At 41.5% G+C, this 24,087-nt stretch overlaps 1 protein-coding gene across 2 annotated transcripts in view; it reads right to left on the bottom strand.

The window, feature by feature from the left end:
- The window catches only part of ARID1B (AT-rich interaction domain 1B), a 349,992-nt gene that overhangs the window by 203,507 nt on the left and 122,398 nt on the right, over positions 1–24,087 (bottom strand). For both annotated transcript variants that reach the window (XM_081139612.1, XM_081139613.1), the window contains exon 4: positions 9,764–9,874. In XM_081139612.1, the coding sequence (XP_080995738.1) occupies positions 9,764–9,874 (111 nt within the window). The remainder of the gene's footprint in view (positions 1–9,763; positions 9,875–24,087) is intronic.

Raw genomic sequence — 24,087 nt, 5'->3', positions numbered from 1 at the left:
ACTACTTCCATCTAATCATGTTTATAAAGATCTGACAGTAAATCATGTCACAGTTAAATATTTATGTCATTCCAGTCTAACAATCAGGAACTATTAAATCAAGAAAACCAAAAAAATAGCTATCAATCAGTGAGTGCTAAAATGTATGTATGTATTTTAGAGAGAGTGGGAGGGAGGAGAGAAACATCGACATGAGAGAGACACATCCATCGGCTGCCTCCCACCTGTGCCCCAACCAAGGCCAAGGATCGAACCCTAAACCCAGGCACACACCTTTGACCGGAAATGAACCCAAGACCCCTTGGTCCTTAGGCCAACACTCCAAGCACTGAGCCACGCCGGCCAGTGAAATTTATGTTTAACTTCAGAGTTCGTGTTTTCCTGCACACTGACTGTGGACAATACACACAAATCCGTGCACACAGACTCCACTGCAATGAGCTCTACTCTGAACACCAAAAAATTCCGACAACAGCCCAATGAAATAAAGTGAAGAGATGCACACGTCACAATCTAGAAGTGGATAAAATTAGGTCCTGTGGAAAGAAACAACAATATACCTGGAAGCATTTTTTTAATAGACTGCATTAGGAAGAAAAGTGGTTGAGAAAGCTTAGTCACTTTTTTGTGGCTTAAAGCTTTTTCCCCTTTCATTCCAGGCTTAAACAAAGTTCAGTGGGGCATCGACTGCCTGTTTTAAATTACAGTCTGTATTTTAAAATAGAATGCGTGCACGGCGTGTTCCTGGAGCCAGGGGGTGGGAGTGTTATTCATGGAAAATTGAAGGCTTGTTGAGTCAATAATCTTCTTTCACACAGTAACAATTTTCAGCTAAAATTTCTTGACCCAAACAAAGGAAAACAAGACCATTCAGCTATTTTACAACAATTTAGAGAAGGCAAAAGAAAAAGATGAGAACGAGAGAGACGCCTCTAAAATCCCACATTGTGAGGGAAAAACGGAAAATGTTGCTCTCAGGTAAGAACCTTCTCTACATGTATTTACTTCCTCTCCTAAGGTGACAGGGGTTTTTTGTTTTTCACAGATGGCATTTGAAGGCACTTCTAGCATCATACCTCAGTATCTCATGCCTCTGTTAAAAATAGACAATGCAGGAAGAAGCCTTGTGGTAGTCATTAATGTTTGTTCAGCATTTCCGGCTCTCTGCCTTCCCAGCACACAGTAGGGCTGCACTTCCTGCACCCTTATGATTGGTGGGGCTTTGTGACTAATTCTGCAAGAGAATTATGAGTAAAGAATTGCTTCTAGACCAGTGAAAGACCCTCCGGAGAGCTGTTTTCTCTCCGGGACAGTGACTGGCTGCTCTGTTCATCTGATTCCTTAGTTAACTCCCTCTGCCAAACTATGTTGTCCATGCAACAAGAACAAAGAATATACCTTTGTTGTTTTAAGCCTCTGAGATCGAAGGGCTCTTTGTTACTATGGAATACCTATCCTGACTCATACAACTCTAAGAGATACCCTGAGATGCTCCCACACACACCCAGGAGCCTATTACAATCCAATTCTGACTATGTGCACCAGCAGTCCCTATTGGAACCAGTACCACATTAAGTTGATGTTTCCACCTAGACTCTGTCAGTCAGAAACCAGGTCCAGAAGAGGCGACACAATTGGAATTCTTGCCAAAGACCCAAGAACAAAAAATTAAGTATCCCCTAAATCTATTTCAAAGCTATTTCAGGTGTAATTAAGCACATCACATCTTGAATTCAGATACTGTGACCACAGCAGGAATAAATATGTGTCCTAGGACCTTTCCTCCTAAAGCTCACAGCTTCGGAGCATGCAAACCACCCCCTTTCGGTTGGCTGCTATTTGATATTTCTATTTAAGAATCAAATCAGTGGATTTCCTTTCCCCCCTGGAGGTACAGGTTGATATGTTTCTTTCAGACTTAGATGAAAAAGAATATTTTAGATAACCTATTAAACCATTTTAAAAGGTTCTGGTTATAATTTAATATCACCTTGGTTCATCACACTTTAAATTTATATATACACGTGTGCATGTATACATACATATTTATACACACACATACATATAAATAAAACATGAGCAGGTATTTAATATTTCTGTTGCTTCTGCTTTTCTACTACAATACTCTCATTTCTGTTTTCTTTTTGTTCTCTGTCAATATGGAAACATATTTTACATGCCTGAATTTATATTACACGTGAAATTTTTGTTCTTTGTATTTCACCTGCCATTATTTCATGAGTTCTTTTCTCTATTTTTATGGATAGTCTTCACAGATTTTCTCCTATTTTCAATGGGATAACTTTCATGAGCTTCAAAGTCCACTGGGTTACATGATGTGAAATTGCCATTTATAGGTCAAAAATGGTCAGACTATTGAATCAACATAACAAACTTTTCTTAAATACTCTTCAGTGGTTGAACATGTGGATGTTTACAGGTTATAAACTCAGAATAAATCTGCTTTAAATATTTTTATGGATTTATTTACAAATCTGTTTTCTTAGTACGTACTCCCAGATGTGGGACTGCTGCATAAATGTTTATTCCTCCTTCTGCTCCTCTCTGGTGAACCCCAATGGTCGCCTCCTTGGGGAGACACCCAGCATCCTCCATGAGACAGACACTGCATATTCTGAAGCACTAACTGTTCCATAGATCTTGAAATTTTTAGTCTACCAGTTTGCTTTCAATGGCCTCTGAGCTCCTCAACTGACAGTTAATATTAAAAACAGTTACTTCCAGTCCAAAGAAAAATAAACGCAATTAACCAGTCCACAGATGCTACTATGAGCTCCTGCTGGTTATATATCTCTCGTTATATAAAACAGATGTGCGCCTTCAGTTACCTACGAAGTGGCCATCGTAAATTAAGATCTATTTCCCACCTAACTTGGGTAATATAAAATAAATGCACTAAAGGCCTTATAATGGCCATGCTTGTGTCATCTGGAGGAAACCCCCTGACACCCCCAGACACCCATGAAGGGTAGGGCCTCTCGGGGAGGGGAAGGAGGCTCCCTAGCTCCTAGCTCAGCACACCAAGAACTGCTGTTGGCAGAAACAGAAACAGCAGGTTAGAACCAGAAAAACTACCCCTGAACATCAGTTGTTTTTCATTCCTGCTTTAAAAAACTAAAGTTAAAGTGTAAAGGAACTACGCTGCTGACAAATTCTCCCAGCCAAGCCCCCACCCAGACGTGAAAAATCCTCCCACACACTACATTTTGTGGTTTACACTAAGAGAGCCAGCACTGGCTGTCCCTTGTAAGCAGAGAGCCCTGTGCTCAGAGAGGCTCCTGTCCAGGTGCTTCTGCAGCTAACAGACTGGAAGCTGCATGCAGCCCGGCCTACGGGCCACAGAGAAGGCTCCATGGCCTCGGGAAGGTCAGAGCAGCAAACTGGGTCAAAACCTTCCAGTCACTCACTCGTTATGGCAAAATCTGCAGGCCTCCTTTTCCATCAGCCAGGAACATTGCATTTACCATAGCTTAAAGGGCCTCATTTATCAACTACGGGTGATAGCTATCCTTCTATTATCAAAACCAATATCCTGCAAATCAGTTATGTTTCAGCCTCTCTTATTTTCAACTTTGTCCAGTGCCTATTTTTTACAGTACTCCTTCATGAATTTTTTTTTGGAATTGACAGTCCCATAAAATGGGTTGAAATTCATTTCCCCCATATTTTAAATGGAAATCTTCAGAATATTATGTGAAAAACTTTGCAGGGTGTATACTTAGTTACAGATGTGTTCTTAAAAACTAAATAAATTTTTAAAAATAACGCATTGCCACTAAGCAAACATCTCAGCTATAATGAATTTAGAATTATCCATTTATTTCATTCAACAGGACTGAAGATCTCAATTTAGAAACACTTTGCACACAAACATTGGAGTTATTTAAAAGCAAACTATAGTCCTTTTTAAATATTAATTTATTCAAACTTTCCATTTATGTAGCCTGCTTTTACCTGGAAGAAATCCAAACTGGTGAGGTGTTACTGAATACTCATTTACAGAACAAGTATCTAAGGGGAAGACTTTTCTGAAAGAGGGAGACACACCTTCCCACTCCCTACGATTTCTTACCTTGTTCAAGTTCAAATTTACCCTCTTTCGAAATGACCGAGAACACCACAAAAATATTATGGGGGCAAAATTAAAGACCTCATCTTAAAGAAATAATCATGCCGGAAACAGAACATTTGTCAGAGTCACTATCACTTTTCCTAAATTATGACTTTCAGGTAAGGTCTTTACATGTCTGTGTCAACTTAATCCAAAAAGAACTGATGTTTCCATAGTGAAGAGGCCAGTGACTAAAATTACATTTAAGGTCATGGTAAATCCTAGGTAAGAAAGGGAAATACTGTGTGTTCTGCTGAAGACTCCACGATATCAAAATGTGCCCGTACCTCCAGTGTTAAGACTATGCCAGATTAGCTGCCTCTGCAGACACTCTGAGTCCCTGACCAGGCACCGTCTTTCGGAGAACTTCTGCTCTGTCCACAGTACTCACAGTTCCTGGACTCTGAATTCAACCTATTCTAGTAACACCCTGAGGATACCGGTAGCAGCAGCTATGTCCTCAGCTGCATACAGACATCATCAATGCTTGAACACTGAGGTAAGGTGACAATGGGTAAGTTTCTCTATTATTAACTTACAATTTTTTAAATGTTCAGAATGACTTGAGAAGGATCAATCAACAAAGATGGCCACACTCTGAACCTTTTAATGACAACCATTTAAATCAAGCTCAACATACAAAATTGAAGAGTCTGGAAAGAGTTCATTCAGCAACCATAATCTAATTCTTACCTGGTAGATTTTAACTTTTGAAGGAATTTACCAACTAACAGGTTAAGAGCATCTTCAAAATTTGTATTTCTAGTTGGGGTAAGAACACAGTAAAAAGCCAAACCCAATTAAAAACACTTCACTTAGCTTTTCCCAATAGTTTTCAACTGTTCACAGGAACTGTATTATCAAACCTATACACTTAAAATGTCCCTATTAACATATCATCAATACTCATACATGCTTCCAAAGTACATGACCTTTACCCCTACCCAACATAACTGTCATTAAAGACTAAAAAAACAGAACACACTGAGTATTTTTTTTCAGCCAAGGTGGATCATTGTATGCTCTGCTGCTAATACCTAACCCAAAAAAGAATATTCTTCAGAATAACATTTTCCAACCATTCTTTTCTAGGCTTCCAATATCCTGTTTAACACCCTCTATTTCAAAGAACAACCAGCACTTACTACCTCCTTCCTTTCACAAAGGGCCAAAAAACATACGTTTTTATCCAAACCTCAATATTTCCTTCTAATTACAAACTCAGCAAAATTGCCATAAGCATAATTCCATAGGACAATAAGGGTTTTTTAACTAAACTAAGAAGGAGCAAGTCCTTTTAATCTCAACCTCTTTAAATATTTCCTACTTAAGCAAGAAAGGGTCACAGAGAGGCTTTTAATGACCTGGTGGCCCTTTCAGAGGCTCTCGGAATATGACAGACCACGCTCCGACCTCAGGAAGCAGAGGAAGGGCCTGTGGGCAACACCCACGGCGGCCTCCTGAGAAAGGAGGCACAGCAGGTGGCCCTTCTGAACCGGGGGCCACTCAGCAGCTCTCCAGACCCCTGGAGGAGGCCCTGTTCACTTAGATGAGGAAGGAAAAACCAAACCTTTTTTGTTTGTTTACTTCTTTGTACATAATTATAAATATTTTATTAACAACGTGCCTACCTGCACTATATTTACTGAAATTGCCATTACATACATGACTAAGGAGGAATGTTTCTACGCTCCTTTTAGCTTCATTATCCCAAAGTGCCCACTTCTCCTCTTAAGGCTTAAGGCCCAAGGCAAATGCAACTGCAACTTTACGATGAAGGAAAATGCCTGTAAGACAGGGCCCCTGCAGCACGCAGCACGCATCCCGCCGGCCCCCGCGGGCCTGCGGCACAGGAGGCAGGCTCACCTGGTGTCCGCTCAGCACCTGGGAAAAGGTCCCGTGAGCAGGGACAGGAACATTCTGAAGCTGGGGAAAGAATGTACTTAGAAGTTTTTACATAAATTCTATTAGGAAAATAACTACTGAATAAAACATAATGAACACTCTAAAAAGAACCTAGTTTGATGGGGACCAAGACAGCTATAAAAATAGCTGCAATTAAAGGAAAAATAGTGAATGCCACAAGAGATGAAAAGATCACAGAAGGCTCAACAGGAAGTGCACTAAAGCACATTTTGGGGGTTATCTTAGAATGTAAATTGAGACATACTCAACGTTTATAAAATAAAAGAGTTAAGTTTATAGCCTTTTTTAGACCTTCCACTGTTTATTTCATTTAAATTCTGGCTTAAATTCAGATCAATATCAGAGGTAGAAAAAAATACAGAATATGCTCCAATTTTAAGTGAAAATATTCCAAGGAGACAGAGTTCTCCAAACTAAATTTCTCTTAATCCTCACCCAAGGACATGCCTGGAGAGAGAGGGAAATCCATCAGCTGCCCGCCGCACGCGCCCCGACCGGGGCTCAAACCTGCAGCCAGGCACGGCCCTGAGCGGGCAGCGAACAGCAGCCCTTCGCGGCACAGGACGCGCCCAGCCAACCGCGCCACTCCGGCCAGGCTCAAACTAATTTTTACGTCACATGCAATATGCTAAGATTTGTCAATAATGGTAATACAAAGGGTATGTAAGCTAATGTATCTCAACAGGGACAAAGTTGGATGATTAAGAGGTATAGAAATAAATGGACATCATTAGGGAAGATTTGTTCTGAGATTAGGTCTGAGTACATTAAGTGAAAAGCAAATATTACTGGTCACGGCCTCAAGGCAACAAGAGGACAAGTATTAATTTATCAGTCATTTGCTTTATGTGGATGATCTGAAGATCTAAGTCGGCTGGGAAACAACTGCACTAGCTACTGAAGATCACCAAGAATTTAATGACATGCAAATATAGACAAATGCCAGTTCAAACCATGGTGAAAGGACAACGTACTAAGGCATCAAATTATAGATCTAGCATAAGGATGCTGGAAAGGTCCTGACTTCTTGTAATGGAAAGTTAACTGTGCAACAAACACATGCTGAAGAGAATACCACGTACGCAGAAAAATATTACACAATCTCTCTCAACATAAGCAAAACGATGAAGCAGTAAGCACCTGGGAAGGCGCCCCCTCGTAGCCACGTATGTAACAAATAAGACTTACTAATCATCCATTAGAATCACTACCGCACATTTTTTAAATGTACAGGTAAAACCACAATTTTCTTAGTTCCAAATTACAAAACTAGAGATTACAAATATGACGAATTGTCTTTTACCTTAAGTCAAAAGAAAAATTTATATATTGATACTTGAAAAGAAAAAACACAGCATAAGTCTACCAAAGACTCCGTAGAAAATTCAGATAGGTAAAAAGTAGATTTCACAGTACCATAGTATCCATCCACTGAGCCAGCTGGAGAACTAAAATATTTAGTAACAAATGGAACACTAAAAACCTGTCGTATTAGAGCCACACTGAATACCAACAAATCTTTCCCCCAAACTATAATTACCTTAACTGTGTACAACATATCAATGTAACATCCACATAAATAAAAACATTTTGTAAACTTCATATAGAAACTTTCTACATTAACAAAGCCCACTGAAAGAAAAAGTGGCGTACTCCCAATTCATTTAAATAAAACCAATTTTCATCTTAACAGATGGGGGCAGGGGATTATGTGCACCAGCTGATCTATATATAGCTTCTCCTTCACTCAGTGACTGGTAGGTTCTTCTATAAACTCACTATAAAACCTGAATGCTCTCTAAAAAAAAGGATTATTGAAATGTTATTGAGTAAATCAGTATTTTATTTATCTGTAAATTATAAAAACAAAAAGAAAATACCAATTAGCACATTTCTTTTTTAACAGCTTCATAAGAAAGTTTATATTACTAGCAACCTTAAATTCTCTTGGGAAGTAGGCAAGGAAACGGTAAAGGAAGAAAACTAGTCACTAGATGATATGATATGTATACAAATAGGACAACTGAGAAAAATTTAAACTAGCGATGAATATATGGACTCACTTCCTAAAACACTTTTAGTTCCTGTACTAGTAGTAATGAACTTAAAAAGCGCTATCCCGGAGCAGACCTCTTCAGCCAGTTTTCTGGAACTCCCAGCCTTCATCCCCCCTGCCGCGGTCAGCTCAAGGCCAACTCCCCATTCCCCTGCGGCGGAGGAGCCCCGCCCCGAGAGCGGGCATGGAGAAAGCAGCACACTGCAAGCTGTTCTTAACCTACACAGAACATCTGCATCAATATGCAACAAAGCCTCCAACCTGTGTATCAGTGTATGTCACAGCCAGTGACAAACCTACAGTTAGGCTTCTCTAAAAACACTTAAAATCTGGTGGGAGGAAGAAACGTGGAACTCACTGTCCATCTGCTTAACAGGAGTCAACTTAAATTCCTAAAACCATGAGCCAATTTCCAAATAGTCAGCAAATGTTCCATTTCTCAACAGTGTTCACACACACACACACACACACACACACACACACACACACACACACACACACCCATGCTCTCCAAAGCTGTGATTTACCTGCTCAAGAAAAAGGCTTACAGCATAAAACACAGAATCCATCACCTTTTCATTCCTTCAAAAACCAAATAACTACACAATAAATACTCCACTGTGACTAAAATCATGACCACAATAAACTTCACCCACCATAGAAATAAAAGCTGTAAAATTTGGGTTTCAGAAACACATGCGTCAGATTCAAAGACACAGGGCACCCTGCCGCCATCACCTACTGTCTTCCCTAAGGCTGCTTGTATGGTGCAAGTGGGAGGGGTGTGCCTGCCAAATGTCATGTCTAACATTCACTACAAATGCTGTTCTCAAAAGTTAAGAAGCAACATAGTAAATCTTACTTAATGTAAACATATTTAATATCATGGTTAGCCTGAACTCCCACCTTAAAAATAAAATTTCTTAACAGAGATTAAGCAATAACAATAATTCTTCAAACCAAAACATTTTAACAAGAAAATATAAAATTTTGCACAGATGTATTCTTTTAGTTTATAAGGAAAACCTCATTTAAATTAGGCTTATTAAAAAAGCAAATTAAGCACAGATGAACTATTTATGGGCACCAACATGATACCCTGTAATACAGCCGCTACTCTAATCAATATGTATGTCAGCTACCACACAGTACTTGCTGGTGTATAAGCTGCTTTTTCCAATTTTAAACTAAAATACTTTCAGGTGAAAACGATTGGGTGATTTCTCATTACATAAAGTTCTTGAAGGAATTCAAACCACCACTGGATGCTTTATCTCATCAGTTATTCCCCTTGCCTCGTGGGAATTCCTTTACCGTGAACTCTTATGAAGACCCCCTCGGGTCTGTGTCGCTACCAGAAAGCATCAGGCTGCACTACACAAATACCTTTCTGCACACAATCCAGCAGCCAAATAAAACCTTCCAATCAGACTCAGAGACACCTACAAATGAAATAAACTAATCTACGGCTACAAAGCTCCTAAGAATGAAGCCCTAAAAAAAACAACAACAAAAAAACCCCACAAATATATCTGAAATCTAGAACTTCTCTCCTAAGCCTTAATGTAAAGTAAAACAAACAGAAACAACAGCTCTTTTTAAAAATCTTTAACTCATGACATTTCCAAATCAGCACATTAATGTCTTACTGGTAAACTTGATGGTCTTTCTTGTTGTATCAAGTTCAAGTCTTCGTGATTCGGTTTCCCAGGAGCCAGAGGAGGTTGAGACCTAGTTCCATAGCCTTCCTGAGACATGTCCTAAAGAAACAAAACATAAAGCACTTCGTAAATATCTCAGTGAGTTGTAAGTTTCTTTAGTAACCAAAATGAAGCAAAGGTTTATCATGAACTATCAACTCATGTTACCTGTAAGCAGACATAAAAGGTTATAGCTATCATTTTTAAATACATATCAAAAGTGAAAACAAAAGACAAGAAAGGCAGTGAGTCAAGAGCACAAACACATATGTAATTAAGAGCTAAATTTATTATGAGACCTAGAAACTAAAAACTGTATTTGAGTTTTGCAGGAAGATAGTCAGTAAAAGATGGGGAAGGAGAGCAGCTATAACCAAACTTCCTTCTAAACCAAAGCAAACCAAAAGCTCATTTTATTGTGTAATTCTGATTTTGGTTGTAATGTTTGATTCTGATTTTGACTGAACTGCATTTAATATTACCTTGGAAGTGTTAAAATAATTAACGAAAACTTTATTATCAACTGACTTTTAATATGCCCTCTCAATAACCCACAAAACAATGTAATTACTAAGTTCATAGTATCCTGGGGTTTCTACAAAACCAATAAACACAGTGCATACAATTCCTTATGTTCACGTGGCATAGTTTCAAAGAACCACAATAAAGAGTAAAACAGCAGCGGGAACAAAACGCACCGAAAACCTGCTGAGGTACCAGAAGCTTATCATTACCATGGCCTTTCTGGCATCCTGTCGAACACTTTTCCAGGATGTGTTCCGCGTGATTTAAGTATTGTGCTGACATGATATTATACAAACCAAATACCACGCCACCCCGACCTTACTATACACCAGCTCTCTCGCTGTTTAACTGTGCATGCTCAGCTACTAAACACTCCTCCACCACACCGCGCCGAAGCCAAGCAGCAGGAGGGAATGCGAAATACTTATTACAGCAGGTCTTAATTGGCACTCAAAGCTGAAGAACCAGTTTCTGACTGAAGAGGGGAAAAAATGGAAAATATCACTTAATGTTCTCTCCCTTTCCCTATCAGTTTAAATGTGTTAGACTTAAAGAAATATGATACACATGTTCTACTTCTCCTGCTAAATCTTCAAAATAATACTTCAAAAATTAACCTTTATTTGAAAAAATTAACGTTTATTAGGTGAAACCCTATAAAAAGCTTCTGCTGCCCCACCCCTTTCTCACACGGTATGCACCGAAAATTACACGGCTTCTTAAGCCAAGAAACTTTGGACCAATAGCTGGTACTACAAAGTACACAAGCTGCACAAACTAGATTTAACCAGCCAAGCATTGGTGAACCTGCCTTGAAACAGGCTCTGAAGAGCAGGCCAAGCCAGCATTTCCCAAGCAACCCTTCTTCCCCTTAAATAAATCTACACATACACATGCACATGCACACAGACACAGTTAATCAAGATATCTAACCCCTAACAGGAATGCATAATGCCCAGTCAGCAGTCTAGTTTCGTAAGAGAATTAAATCCAAGTTGTCCAGGTTGTTAACCTGTAAGTGTTAGGTGAGCACATGCAATCCAAGGATACTTTAAAGAGTAGCTCTTCAATCTGGTTGCCAACATAGGGTAACAATTGGGGGGGGGGGCGGCAAACACTGAAAGATTATCACCACTCTCGCTGCCCCCTCCCCGCAACACCAGGTTTCTCCGGGATCCCAGGCTCCGCTTGTCACACGGCTTCCTGCTGGGTGCCCTGCAGGGGCCTTTAGATAAACAGGAGGATTTCAAATCAAGGAGGGCACGAGGCCTCCATTCAGGGGCCTTCAACTCCTTAGAAAAATCCCACAAAGGTGCAGCACAGCCTCACAATAGGCAAACAAATGAGCAGATGTTTGCTCCTCAAAAATACATACATTTGTGGCGACACTCAGGCACTGATTTTAGTAAACTTCACTTAAGAAACAGGAACAGGCTCATGAGCCAATGCTTCTTATTAGCCTTTTAAAATTTCTTTTTATTTTCTCTTTGTAGTTCAGTGAACTGATTTTTTAAAAGTTGAAAAAGATCTTTACAACTATAGTGCATACACATTTCAATTTAGATACTGTCCGCTGTGAAATAAGCAACAACACTGCAATTACAGACTGTGAGCTATCAGAAAATTTACTAAGACTTTACATTCACTTTTTAAGGCTTTAAAAGTTCAAGCTAGGTAGATTCCACCAAAGTCTCCTAACCACAAGAGGCTTCCATTATTAAATACAGTTGAAAATAAAACTAAAAAAATTTAGAGAGAACTGGTGAAAATGGGACTTTGTGTTTGAACATAAGCATTAATTTAACTGAGAGAACATCCAGAAAACGTACCCAGTTTTGACCGAAGACAATCACCTACATGCACCTTACATGGGACTATACAGTCTGTGCTTGGCAGCTGTAATAAAGACATAAATTATATCTCCTAACAAAACTGGGCTTTCCTCTCCAGAGCTGTTTTAACTTTCTGGTACCTACTTATTTTCATTTCAAGAGAAGTAAAGTAGGAATAAGAAATTTAATAGACAATGAGAGGGCAATGTCAGCGTCACAGGTAATAAGCTCAGCCTCACATTTCTAAAGCATCACAGCCATCTCTGCTATTCACAAGTTGAAACTAAAGCCACCCGCGTGGGCACTGGTGTGCACACACACCACTGCAGTCCCCTGCCAGACACACACAAAGCGTGACTCCAACGGAACGATACTGTGGTGAGTCGGCATCCCTCCCAAGTTCACTTTATGCCGCTTCACTTTTAGCAAAGACCTACATCGGTACCTGTTTTCACTAAAAGAAAAATATCCAAAGAGGACTTTCCCTTTTACAAAAAAAAGTGAAAAGAGCCCTCAGTGTCTGTTCTGCATGAGCCATTGCAGAGGCCCCACCAGACTTCTTCCCAGGAGCCACACGAGGCACCTCCGCCTTGTCCCAGAGCTCGAGCTGTGTCTGTGAGCAGGTGTACTTCACCCTGATTTATTCTGTGCACCCGTTAGCAAGATGTGTCCAAACGTAACTGCTGCTCTGCTTTACGCCATTTCGTCGTAGAAAAGGTTTCACAGGAAAGCGCTGCTTTCGAGGGCGGGGAACCCTGCGCTGCAGCGCAACGGAACTGCGCGGGAGAAGCTGGTTTACCCTTTCAAGGTGCTCTATCAATATGATCTTTCTTCTTCTCACCCCCAAACTTTTAACCATTGATGGATAATGGTTTGGGAGACTGACTCACAACCAAAGTGTGAAAAGAGCTTTGGGGTGGCGGCGCGTGTACATTTGTTTCAGAAGATTTTGTGGGTGTTTGTTTTTGTGGGTGTTTCTTCTAACAAATGTCCTGGACATTTACTGACTGCCTGGTGTGGACCACTCCCTTTGCTGGTTCTTAACATCGTTCAGGGTGAAGCGTGACCGGGAAGTAGCCCTAGTGTCCCACTTACACTGCAAGTGGAATGAGATCAAAACTGTCACGTGCGTCCACTGCAAAGGCCAAGAGCACGAGTGCTTCTGTCTTCTTTAATATAATAAAATGAATTCAGTACTAATGGCAACATGAGACTTTGCAGAAAATGTAGAATAAAATGTCAAGGACACTTTAAATGAGTTAAAAAGAGAAAAACATTCCCATGGTATGAGTTCAAAAGATACAAGATAAACAATGAAAAGAAAGACTGCCTCCCCCTCCCCCAGATCACCTCCACAAAGATCACTGCTAACAACTATTCAATGCTGTACACCAAGTATAAATGTGGATTTAAATCCTTTCCTTTAAACACAACTAGGACATGTTTTCTGTCTACTGCAGCGCTCATTCTACATCTGCACCTAAATACCCACTTTATTCTGTTTTATGCTACATAGTATTACATTATTTGTCAGTCCTGTGACTTATTTGTAGGGAAAGGCTTTATACAGCACTGTAATAAACATGCCTGTGCATACATCTTCATGTGAAATTCAGGGTGGGGCAAAAGAAGGTTCACAGTTATTTGGATGGAAAATAATACAATTAATAATACAAGAATCAACCGCTTCGTGTACTCATAACTGTAAGCCTACATTGGCCCCACCCTGTACTTTGTAGCATAAAATCTCCACAAGTGGAATGTCTGCCAAAGGGTTGGGACATTTAAAATTTTCATAGAAAATGTAAAGTGCTCTTCAAGGACGTGTCCATTTACACTCACAGCCCATCACTTTGGAACAAAACAAAGCTTTACTAAGGATGTTCACCTTAGCATCATAATATGCCTCACCACACTATAAAATGCAGCAAACCCAGAGCAGGGAAGAGGCGGGAGGATCGGTAGACAGTAACCAAAAAACAGTAACAAAGAGACAAACAGACAAATGGCAGTGGTCCTAAGAGGTCAGGGAGGACCAGTTCAGAAGCTGTGGAACACTACCTGTCTTTACATCCTACAGAGAGCTTCAGATCTACAACAAAAGGACAGGGGCCACGTGGCTTCTGGATCTAGAAATGCGATGAATCTTGTGTTACTTAAGAATCGTTTTTCCAATAATTATATGAAGGACAGATGTGCTAGACAGAGGATGCATATGGGCACTGATCACTGGTGCAATAACGCAGAGTGAGTGTGAGGCTCCGAGTAGCCTTATGACGCCCTCCAGTATCTAGGCCAGAGTAATTCCTTGCTCCCTCTCTCCCGTCTTTGGAAACTCCTCTCATCAATTCCAACTAACAGGGAACAGAAACGGTCCTGGCATGTAAGATGTGGAGGGGAGGCGGAGGATGGGTCACCTCCACAGAGAAACCGCTTCTTGGCCACACAAGGTCACCATGGTCATGTGAAATCATCACTCCATTCAAGAAACAGTGTGCTATCGACTTCTCCATTTTAGTTTGTAGTTAGATAAATTTAAAAGATCCTTTCCATGCAAATGAAAGCAATGGAAATCTATAAAATACCCACTTCAAGAACTATACAATCACCCCCTTCTACCTCAGCAACGCCCTGATGGAAATGTTAACAAGAGCAGCTGGCATCTGCAGGCGGGACGCAGTGACAGGGAGTCTGTGCAGTCCATCTATGCAGTAACCCCAGCGACAGTCCCACTACCATCTCGTTTTTTCACCAGGAGGAAGTGAAACCTCAAGTAACTGCACAACTGGTGTCTGGCACTGTGCTAGGACCGCAACATGATGGGCCAATCTTCGTTTCATCCTAACTGTACTTCAAAGACACCCAGAAGCTTCCAGCACTATTACGTAATAAGGACTTAACGTAATTGTCACTTTTTAAAGGTATTATCCTAGGCTTCTCTGTGTCCTCCTAAATTCCATTTCAAAAATTATGAACCTTTAGTATTCTATACATGAGATACTTCCAAAACATTCAACTACAATATTATGAATGAGAAATATTAAAATAAGACTTGAACACAAAAACGTGAACACAAGGCCACGCTCCCTAGCACTCATCAGCACATGGTTCAAGTCCATAGGTGGTGGGAAGCAGGTAGAGAGGCCCATCCTGCCTCCTCGGATTATGTGCACTTGAGGCTCCTCCGCTGCCCCCTTTCTGTCTGCACCTCGAACGCTGGGTTCCTCAGACCTCTGCCCCAGGACTCCACGCTGACCCCAGATGGTGACAATTTCTGAACCTCTGCTTCAAGTCCCATGTACTTTAATCACACTCTGAACATCGCCACCTGCGGGTAGAATCCCATGCACTCATCATGTCAAGAAATGACTCTAACTGTCCTCCTTAAACCTGACCTCTTGCCTCATCCACACTCATCTGACGCTTCACCAAACCCCAAATCACGGTCAAGTCCATCCCCTCCCCTTTTCCACTGCCAGCAGCTTCACTGGGCCGCCTTGCACCACATCCTCTTGCCCACGTGCTGGCACAGCAGACGGGCGAAAGCATGAATGGCAGGGTGCCCCACCGTGTGCACAAGGCCTCCTCCTTGGTGCTGCAGAATGATACCCAGCCCTTGGTCTGGTACAGAGCCGCCCACTGAATGCCCCCCAGCTGCCACTCCGGCTTCCCCTTGGCCTTCCCCGGGCCCAGTGCAAGTCCCCTGCTTCACCCACTGACTGCTCGGGGCTCCCGCAGGGTGACGTGTCTGCACGTGCAGCTCTGTCTCAGTCTTGGTCCCAACCCTCTGCATCTGCAAAGCAGCTGGCTGTCCTCAAGGTCCCGCTAGCAATGAACTCCACTCACCATCACACAAAACCACCACCTCAGGCCGACGTCATGTCAAGCAAGCCCTCTGAAGAATTTACGCGCTGTTTTAACTGTCTGTCCGGGTGTCTCCTGAACGAGATCCTTACTCCTCTCGGATTCCCCAGTAGGAGCCTGGTGAGTGACTGACTGCCTGGCTCCTGAGAGCTCACACTTCCATTAGACACAGCAATAGGAAGTAAATGTATGAGGACAAACATAAAACTGAACAAAACTTGGGCTCATGTCCAAGAATATTTATCATGTTAACAGCTACACTGCCTGGTAGCAATGTGCTACAAAACACATTTTGTTGTTTGTTACTGGCAGTCTTACGGCAAAAAGATGACTGCAAAAGAATGCAGTACAAAAATACTTTGGAAATTAAGAGGGAAAAGACTAGGGCAAGCATCAGTGGCGCCATCAAAAGAGAAACACCGAGACATTCTATACCTCCTCACGAACAAGCCAGCAATGAAATGTTCTTGGCCAAATCAACTGATAGTAAGTTTGATAAAGCCTGTATATGTAACCACCAATTTATAGGCAATAAAGGGGACAGACAGATGAACACATTAAACCCCAGTGAATCAATCCGCAAATCCAAACTGTGGGACTTCTACCAGACACGTGACCCAGTTTCTTCAACAAATAAGTTGCAAAAGAAAAAAAGAAAAGGAGAGAGGAAGGGGAGAGACGAGACAGAAGAAAATCCTAGCGATGAAAAGTTACAAGCCAATTGTAAGACTGGACTTTTTTTGGATCTTGATTCAAATGTACCCCACAACGTAAATTAAACAAAAACATGTATTCCATTTGAGACTGCTGGAAATTTGATCACTGGCTAACAGTATGAAAAAATTACATTTAAATGGGATCACTGCATGATGTTTCCTTTTTAAAGCCCTTTATCTTTTAGAGATACGCTAAAATATTTACAAGTCAATTGATACATTGCCTGGAATTTACTTCAATATAGTATTGAGGGTGGAAGCTGCGGGATGAGGGAAGAGAGTAGATTCAACAAGAGTGGCCATGTAACTGCTGAAAGCCCAGTAAAGGGTGCGTGGGGACCCCACCTACTTCTGTTTATGTTAAACATTTCATTTAAATGAAACAAAGCTAATCCAGGAGCAGGGCTGGGGCTATGGTGCTGACTCCAGCTTTTACCCGAAAGATTGCAAGCAAGAACGTCAATGTTTATCGGCCCCGTTGCCCTCCATCTCCTCTCCCCCAAGAAAACCGCTAAGCACAGATCATTTAATCTTTTACAGTTCCTTATCCCCTCCCATTTTATCTTTAACATGTTTGCTGTACTATTTGATCCTAATACTTAACTGTCTTAAAAAAAAAATCCCTCCATAATCTTAACTAAATTAGCCTTGCCAGTTCCATCTCTCCCTAGACCCCCGAGGTAAAAGCTGCCCTCACAGTTGACGCAGTGATCCTTTCTCAGTCTCAGCTCCTGATCAAGCTGCCATGATCACACCACCAGCTGCCATCCTTGCCTCTCTGACACTCCTGCCCTTCCTTCTCTGGGTCAGTGGCAACATCAGTGTTACCTGGGAACTTGTTAGAAATGAAATTATAGGACCATACTCCAAACTACAGAATCAGAAACTCTACAAGTAGGATTCAGCAATCTGCATTTTAACAAGTCTTTGGGTGATTATAATTAACAATAAAGTTTGAAAACATTTGGTTAACAAAAGGAAAGGCCCACACCAGTGGCCTTAAGGCTTGAATACCAGCCTATCTCTAGAGCTAAATACATCTCTACTGTAAACACTAGTAAGGAAGACCATGGACCTTTACATTAAAGCAGAGCTGGGATCAAACCCAAGCCCCACCACATTCAGGCATAAACTGCTATACAGCCTCTCAGGGTTGTTAATAATAAGCGAGGTAATATGTCATAAATAATTAACAAATTGAGCATTTAAAAACAACAAAAGACAGTGGAGAGTAGCAAAATACAATCCAGGGGGAAAGAATCCCCCATCTCCCTCATGTCGGAATTTAAGTCTCAAAGCAAAGGGGCTGTGTAATAAGAAGAACCTCGAGGACCCTTTTAACTGCACGTCCTATTCTGCCCTCAGCCTCGTTCTTCAACGCCAGTGGGGTCAGAGAGGAGAGGAAGGGGAAGGTCACGAGGCCCACATGCAGGCTTGAAGGAGGGTCCCACACAACACCCCGCCGACAAAGGGAGAGGCTCCCTCCTCCACCAGCTGAGTCTGGGCCACCAGCACGAAGCACCAGCGACCATGTCCTACGTGTACCCAAAGAGCAGAGCATCTGGTTCAATTCCACAGCCCCCTCCCTCTTAGAGCCAGGGGGAGATGGCGGGGCGGGGGAGGGAGGAGCAGGAGCCACTTCGCAAGCTCACACACTATTACACCACGCTAGAAACACGGGGAAGGTGTAAACTAAGCTATTTTTTTAGACTGAATTCTGCTCTTAATGAGATTGAAAGGTTTTTTTCAGCTTTTCATAAAATGTATCTTAAACATTGAAAGATTTTCCTCTTCTATCACCGCGGTAGACGGTCACGGTCACGGACACGGACACGGACACGGACAGCTGACTGATCTTCTGCACATTTCTAAGCCCGCGGGACTCCAGGCGCAGGCAGCACCCACGCTCCGCGCCTGCCTGTGGCTTCCAGCTCCTCTTCCAGGGAGGAACCATCCATCGCCTCTCTCAAGTGAGTTAAGTATTAAAAATATTGTTAGTACTATATGATTCCTCACTTCTTGGTTTTGTTTTCCTTTGATTCTGGTACTTGAAAAAAAAACTTTAAATACTTTAAACATGAAATAAATAGTATTACCAAATTAAAATCCAATCCAGTTAGATTTCCAATTATAATATAAAACATAAAAACAATAACTATTGAAAGTTGTCCATCAAAGAGCCAAAAGTGCTTATTGCTGAAAGAGATCTGCAGCAAATTTGAGGATTTTTCTCTTGCGTTTCTCCACTTCTATAAAACAACAGCAAAGGCCCAGGCAGCCACAGTTGCAAGTGACTAGATCACCCTGATTCTACAGCAATTAGAAACAACAAAAGCACCCTCGAATGTTTTCTTCATCCTTCTGGAGCTCCTTCTACTTACTTATTTCAGAAGCTTTTGGGAAAAACAAAAAGCAAAGTGCACGTGCACACACACGAAACCGACCGTTCTACAGGAGCTGAAACTGTTAAGGCAGCAAATTACATCTATATTCAAAATCAGTGTGCAGCTCTTACCACCCTGCTGCCTCCCAGGGGAAACAAAGGAGCGGAGAGGGGAAAGCTGCCCCTTCTCCTTCCCGCCCTGCTCACCTCTGCCAGCCCAACCAGGAGCCCACCACAGGGCTGCTGATGCTCAGACGACCCTGGCACCACCGCTGAGCAACCAGGAGAGGCTCCAATACAAGTCCGAGAAGCAATTAAGTGGTTACTCAAATCAACAACCAGAAATCGGTCTAGGGGCGGGCCTTGCTCAGACCTGAAAGTAAGTTAAAAGTTCTCCCCTTAGATGCTCATAAGCTCTTTAAACTTAAAAGGAAATTCCCCCTAGCAGTGGTTCAAAGTCTAAGACAACTGCAAAAAGGGACAGCAAGAAGAAAGGAGATTCAAAATCCAAACATGACCCAAGGCCTCACCAGTAGTCAATCACCTTTAAAACAAAAATAATTTTTATCAACCTACATTTCAAACTTTTCGTTATCAAGTTAATTAACAGGCTCCAGTGTTAGTAACTAAACGCTAAGCAATTAATGACAACAAATAAATGCCCTTGTCTTTACTTTTATAACAGATTGGATGAAACAAAGGATAGAACACTTCAGTGATTTAACACAGGCTTTTTAGGGTTAATTTTCCCCAAAAGCTGCGGCTTATAAATTAACATTTTATCATATATTAAGAAACATAGGATAATTAAATAATAATAGCAATAAATTAATGTTTGTAGCACAATGGATCACTGCCAATGTGCTTATGTAACCTCTGAACTCCTTTGGTGACTTGAGTGGCAGGTTACAAAGTTTAAAGTATTTACCCTCATGCTCCAATGCTAGCTCCTGCTTTCCAAATGATGCCCATTTGCCAAATACTTTCCGATTATTGCCTCTCCTTTTGAAATAGCATATCAGGGAGATGTCTAAATAAAGCAATATTTTAGAATATATAATTTAAACACCTGTGCCCACCTACTCATATAAGTTGCCAGATTTCCAGTTGGTTCAACTACTGACTGAGCAATACTATTTTCTGTTTAAAAAAACTATTAAACTATAACCTTTTATTTCATTTTCAATCATTACCAAAAAGCAATATAAGACACCAGTTCCAAGCATAATTACCTTGTTCCTTCTAAATGACCTTGACTCTTTGACCATTCTTAGGGTCTACTTCAGTGTCACTCAGGGTTGGACATCACCTCTACCAAGAACAAGCAACTGGTCCTACCCCCAGGTCATTTCTTCTCTCACCAGCAACGATGCCCACTCTTCAAGCCCTCCTCTAAGAGTCGTTTACCAGCACCCAGTCACAGCTGGAAACCTCCTCTCCCAATGCACTTCATTATCTGCACATGTGGACGCTTCTGCATCAGAGTTGCTTCAGGTCGGACGCCATGTCTTACTAATCATTGGGTTCCCAGCATACAAGACACATTCCCAAGCACAAAGAGGTTCGATAAATGGTTTACATTTTGCTTTTCCTAAGTGTTTCATTTTCTGCAATTTCCCCAATAAACCTAAGGTCAAAGAATAATAAAAAGATAAAGTTGTATCTTGGGAAGTATGCATTCAGAATACCTGATATTTCTCCCAGAATCAGATCACTCTATCAGCGGGTAGGAAAACTATACCCAAAAAGGCAAAGTCTGAAATTCTCCTGCCACTTTACACCAGGGGTTTTAAAAATCCATCCTGACATATCTTTCCTCTTTAAATAAAGTTACCTCCTACAAATCTTCTCTAAGGAAAAGAAGATTTTTCTGGCTATGAAGACAATGCAGTTTGAAGCCATGGAAATAGGGAGAGGGCTCTGCAAGATGCCAGCGCCACAGTCCTGGAAGTGGAGCTGAGCAGCAGAGGACCGCTGTCCGTGGGAAGGGCATTCACACAAACAGTCTGGGTCCACACCGGGAGCTCCCTCCCGCTGCACCGTGAGGAGACCGTGGGCGGAAGGTCCTGGAGAAACGTGTGCCCCTGAGAACACAGGGTCTCTCCTCCAGCATCTCACAAGAGCGCATCTGAAGCAGAACAGAAAGTAGAGGTAAAAAGACAAAGACGATGAGTCTACAGGTCCAAGGAGGAGACAGGAAGGTAATGCGTTTGCTTAGAGGGGCCAGTGACCAAGAAACACACCTGCACATGATACTTTATGACTCAAAAGTGATGAAAGGAAGGCAAGCAGAAACTACAAACAAAAAATTAAAAATGTACACCATCAAAGGCTTCTCTGCTACACAAAGTATTATAAATGTCCAACTGTGTACCTCTTCCTTGACAAAACCAAATTCTGTCATCTGGTTGAGCAATGATGCAGCACCACATTCAACAAATTCTACATCTAATTCAGAATTCTGTGAGGTCTCTTTAACATTGTTGGGGCTCAAAAACAACTATGTAGAATTCTTACTAGAAATAAAAGAACAAAATAAGAACCACTGGAAAAGAAAATATTAAAATGTACATAAGTGAGCTGGCTGGGATTATCACTTGTTAAAACCCTCCAGAGAAGAATTTGGTAAAATACACCAAGTCTTTAAAATGTGCCAGTTCTGTTACCCAGAAGTTCCATGTGGGGAGTTTACAGATGGCAACATTTGCGTGTAGGGGCCTACACATACACGCACACATGAAACACGAAAGTGTCAGTTGCAAATGTTCAAGAGAGCACCGTGTGCAATAGCAAAAGAAATTATAAAATCTAGAGAGCCCACAGTAAGCGTTTATCTTCTTCAACACTGTAAAATCTGCTTACTGTATAGTAAGGAAAAGATTTTTCTGGCTAGGAAGACAGTGCAGGTTGAAGCCATGGAAATAGGAAGAGGGCTCTACTGTGTATCCATGGGGGATACGTCCCAAGGCCCCCAGCAAATGCCTGAAATTGTAGACAGTACCAAACCATATATATGTATATGGTACACACACAGTTTTTTCTTGTACATACATACACACCTATGATGAAATCTAATTTATAAATTAGGCACAGTAAGAGATTAACAACAATAATAAAATGGAACAATTATAAGAATATATTGTAATAAAAGTTATGTAAATGTGGTCTCTCTCTCTCTCTCTCCCAAAACATTTTATTACAATGCATTCACCTTTTTACTTAAAGGCAGCATGTTATGGCTTCTCTTTGTCATATGTGAATTGCCAGCATCACTACTCTTGCACTCTGGGGCCATTATTAAGTAAAATAAGGATTATCTGAACACATGCACTGCGATTCCAGGACAGTCCATCTGGTCACAGAGTGGCTGCTTCGTGACTAATGGCAGGTAGGGTATATATAAAGTGTGGAGATTCACGTCCTGGATGAGGCAGAATAGCATGGCAGAAGATTTCATCATGCTACTTAAACCCAATTTAAAACTTATGAATTGTTTATTTCTGGCAGTTTCCATTTAATATTTTCAGACCACAGTTGACCACAGTTAAATGAAACCGTGGAAAGCAAAACCATGGATAAGGGTGGGGCCATTGAAAAAAAAATATTTTTGAAGGATCGAGTCAACAACAATATTCAATATATTTACTATGTTTCTACTTTGTGCCAAGCCTTGACCTTGGTATTGTGGCCACAACAATGACAAAACAATGTACTTCCTCCCATAAAGCTTATTTTCTAACAGGGGGAATCATGGACAATAAAACACAAAACAAGTATATAACATGGTGCACAGCAATCGGAGCTAAACGAAGCCACAGTAAAGTGAAGCGGAGCACAGGAAGATGGTGTGCCCAGGGAAGCGTGCCTGATGTGTATCTGAGTAGACCTCAAGGAAACAAGTCGTCCTTTGAAGACGTCCAAGGAAAGGCCCTGCAGATATCTGAGAGAAGAGCACTCCAGGCACAGGGAGAACTAAGTACAAAGGCCCTGAGATGAGCACATGATGTCTGGGAAACACCGAGGAGCCCAGAGGGGCGGGAAGAAGAATCGGTAGAGCGCTGTAGCCGCTGCAAAGCATCCGGCTGTGCTGCTGCAGGCCTGTGGGGGCAGGCCCTGAGAGACCAACTGGGCCGCGCAAACAGGAGACCAGGATGCTGGACCCAAGGAGGCAGCAGCAGAGCTATGAGAAGTACGCAGACTCTGAGCAGAAGCTGGAGGTAGCATGGGTCTGACGGACGAGGCGAGACTTCAGAGCGTCAAGAGGATTGAAAGAGATGGAGGAAAACACAGAAGAGCAGGCTTGTAGGAGTGACAGTCAAGAGGCCTGCTTTGGATATAGTAGGTTTCAAAGCCTAAGACATTCACTTAGAGACGCTGAGTAGGAGCTGGGCATACAGATATATATATAGTGGAGGGTGGAGGAGAGAGGTTAAACTGCAGGCATTTTAGGCAAAAAGGGAGATTTAATAGCGTAGATAACATTCTGACTGATTTTTACTGTGTGTGTATTTAATTTACAAATTTAGGACATTTCCATATTTTGGGGTAACTTCTCTTTTCTGTTAAACAATTCTGTGAACATATTCTTTTAAAAGTCCTGTATTTTCATCTTACGTATCTCCTGCTGTGTGGTAATAAATGCAATGGATACAAACCCTGCTCACAGTTTGGGGCTGTTCATGCAACATGTATGTATGTACAGCACTCTCGTTTGCACTGGTGGAGAGCTCATGGTTATCACACGCGGGCAGCAAGCCCCTGACTACTGCGAGTCTTCTAATGTAGGCTTGTCTGAGCACTCACTTCCTGTCCTTCCCATTACATTTAGGGCGTTATACTGATGTTTAAAATTTTTATTTTTTTAAAAATTAGGAAGCATATTAAGTTATATATTGATGAGGTTTCGAGGAGGCCGTCAGCTGGCCCAAGAATGAGGCGGTGCGGTGAGAGTCG

The sequence above is a fragment of the Miniopterus schreibersii genome (assembly GCF_964146895.1).
Source record: "Miniopterus schreibersii genome assembly, chromosome: 6".
NCBI classification, from domain to species: Eukaryota; Metazoa; Chordata; class Mammalia; order Chiroptera; family Miniopteridae; genus Miniopterus; species Miniopterus schreibersii.
This window is presented reverse-complemented; position numbering and strand designations above follow the sequence as displayed.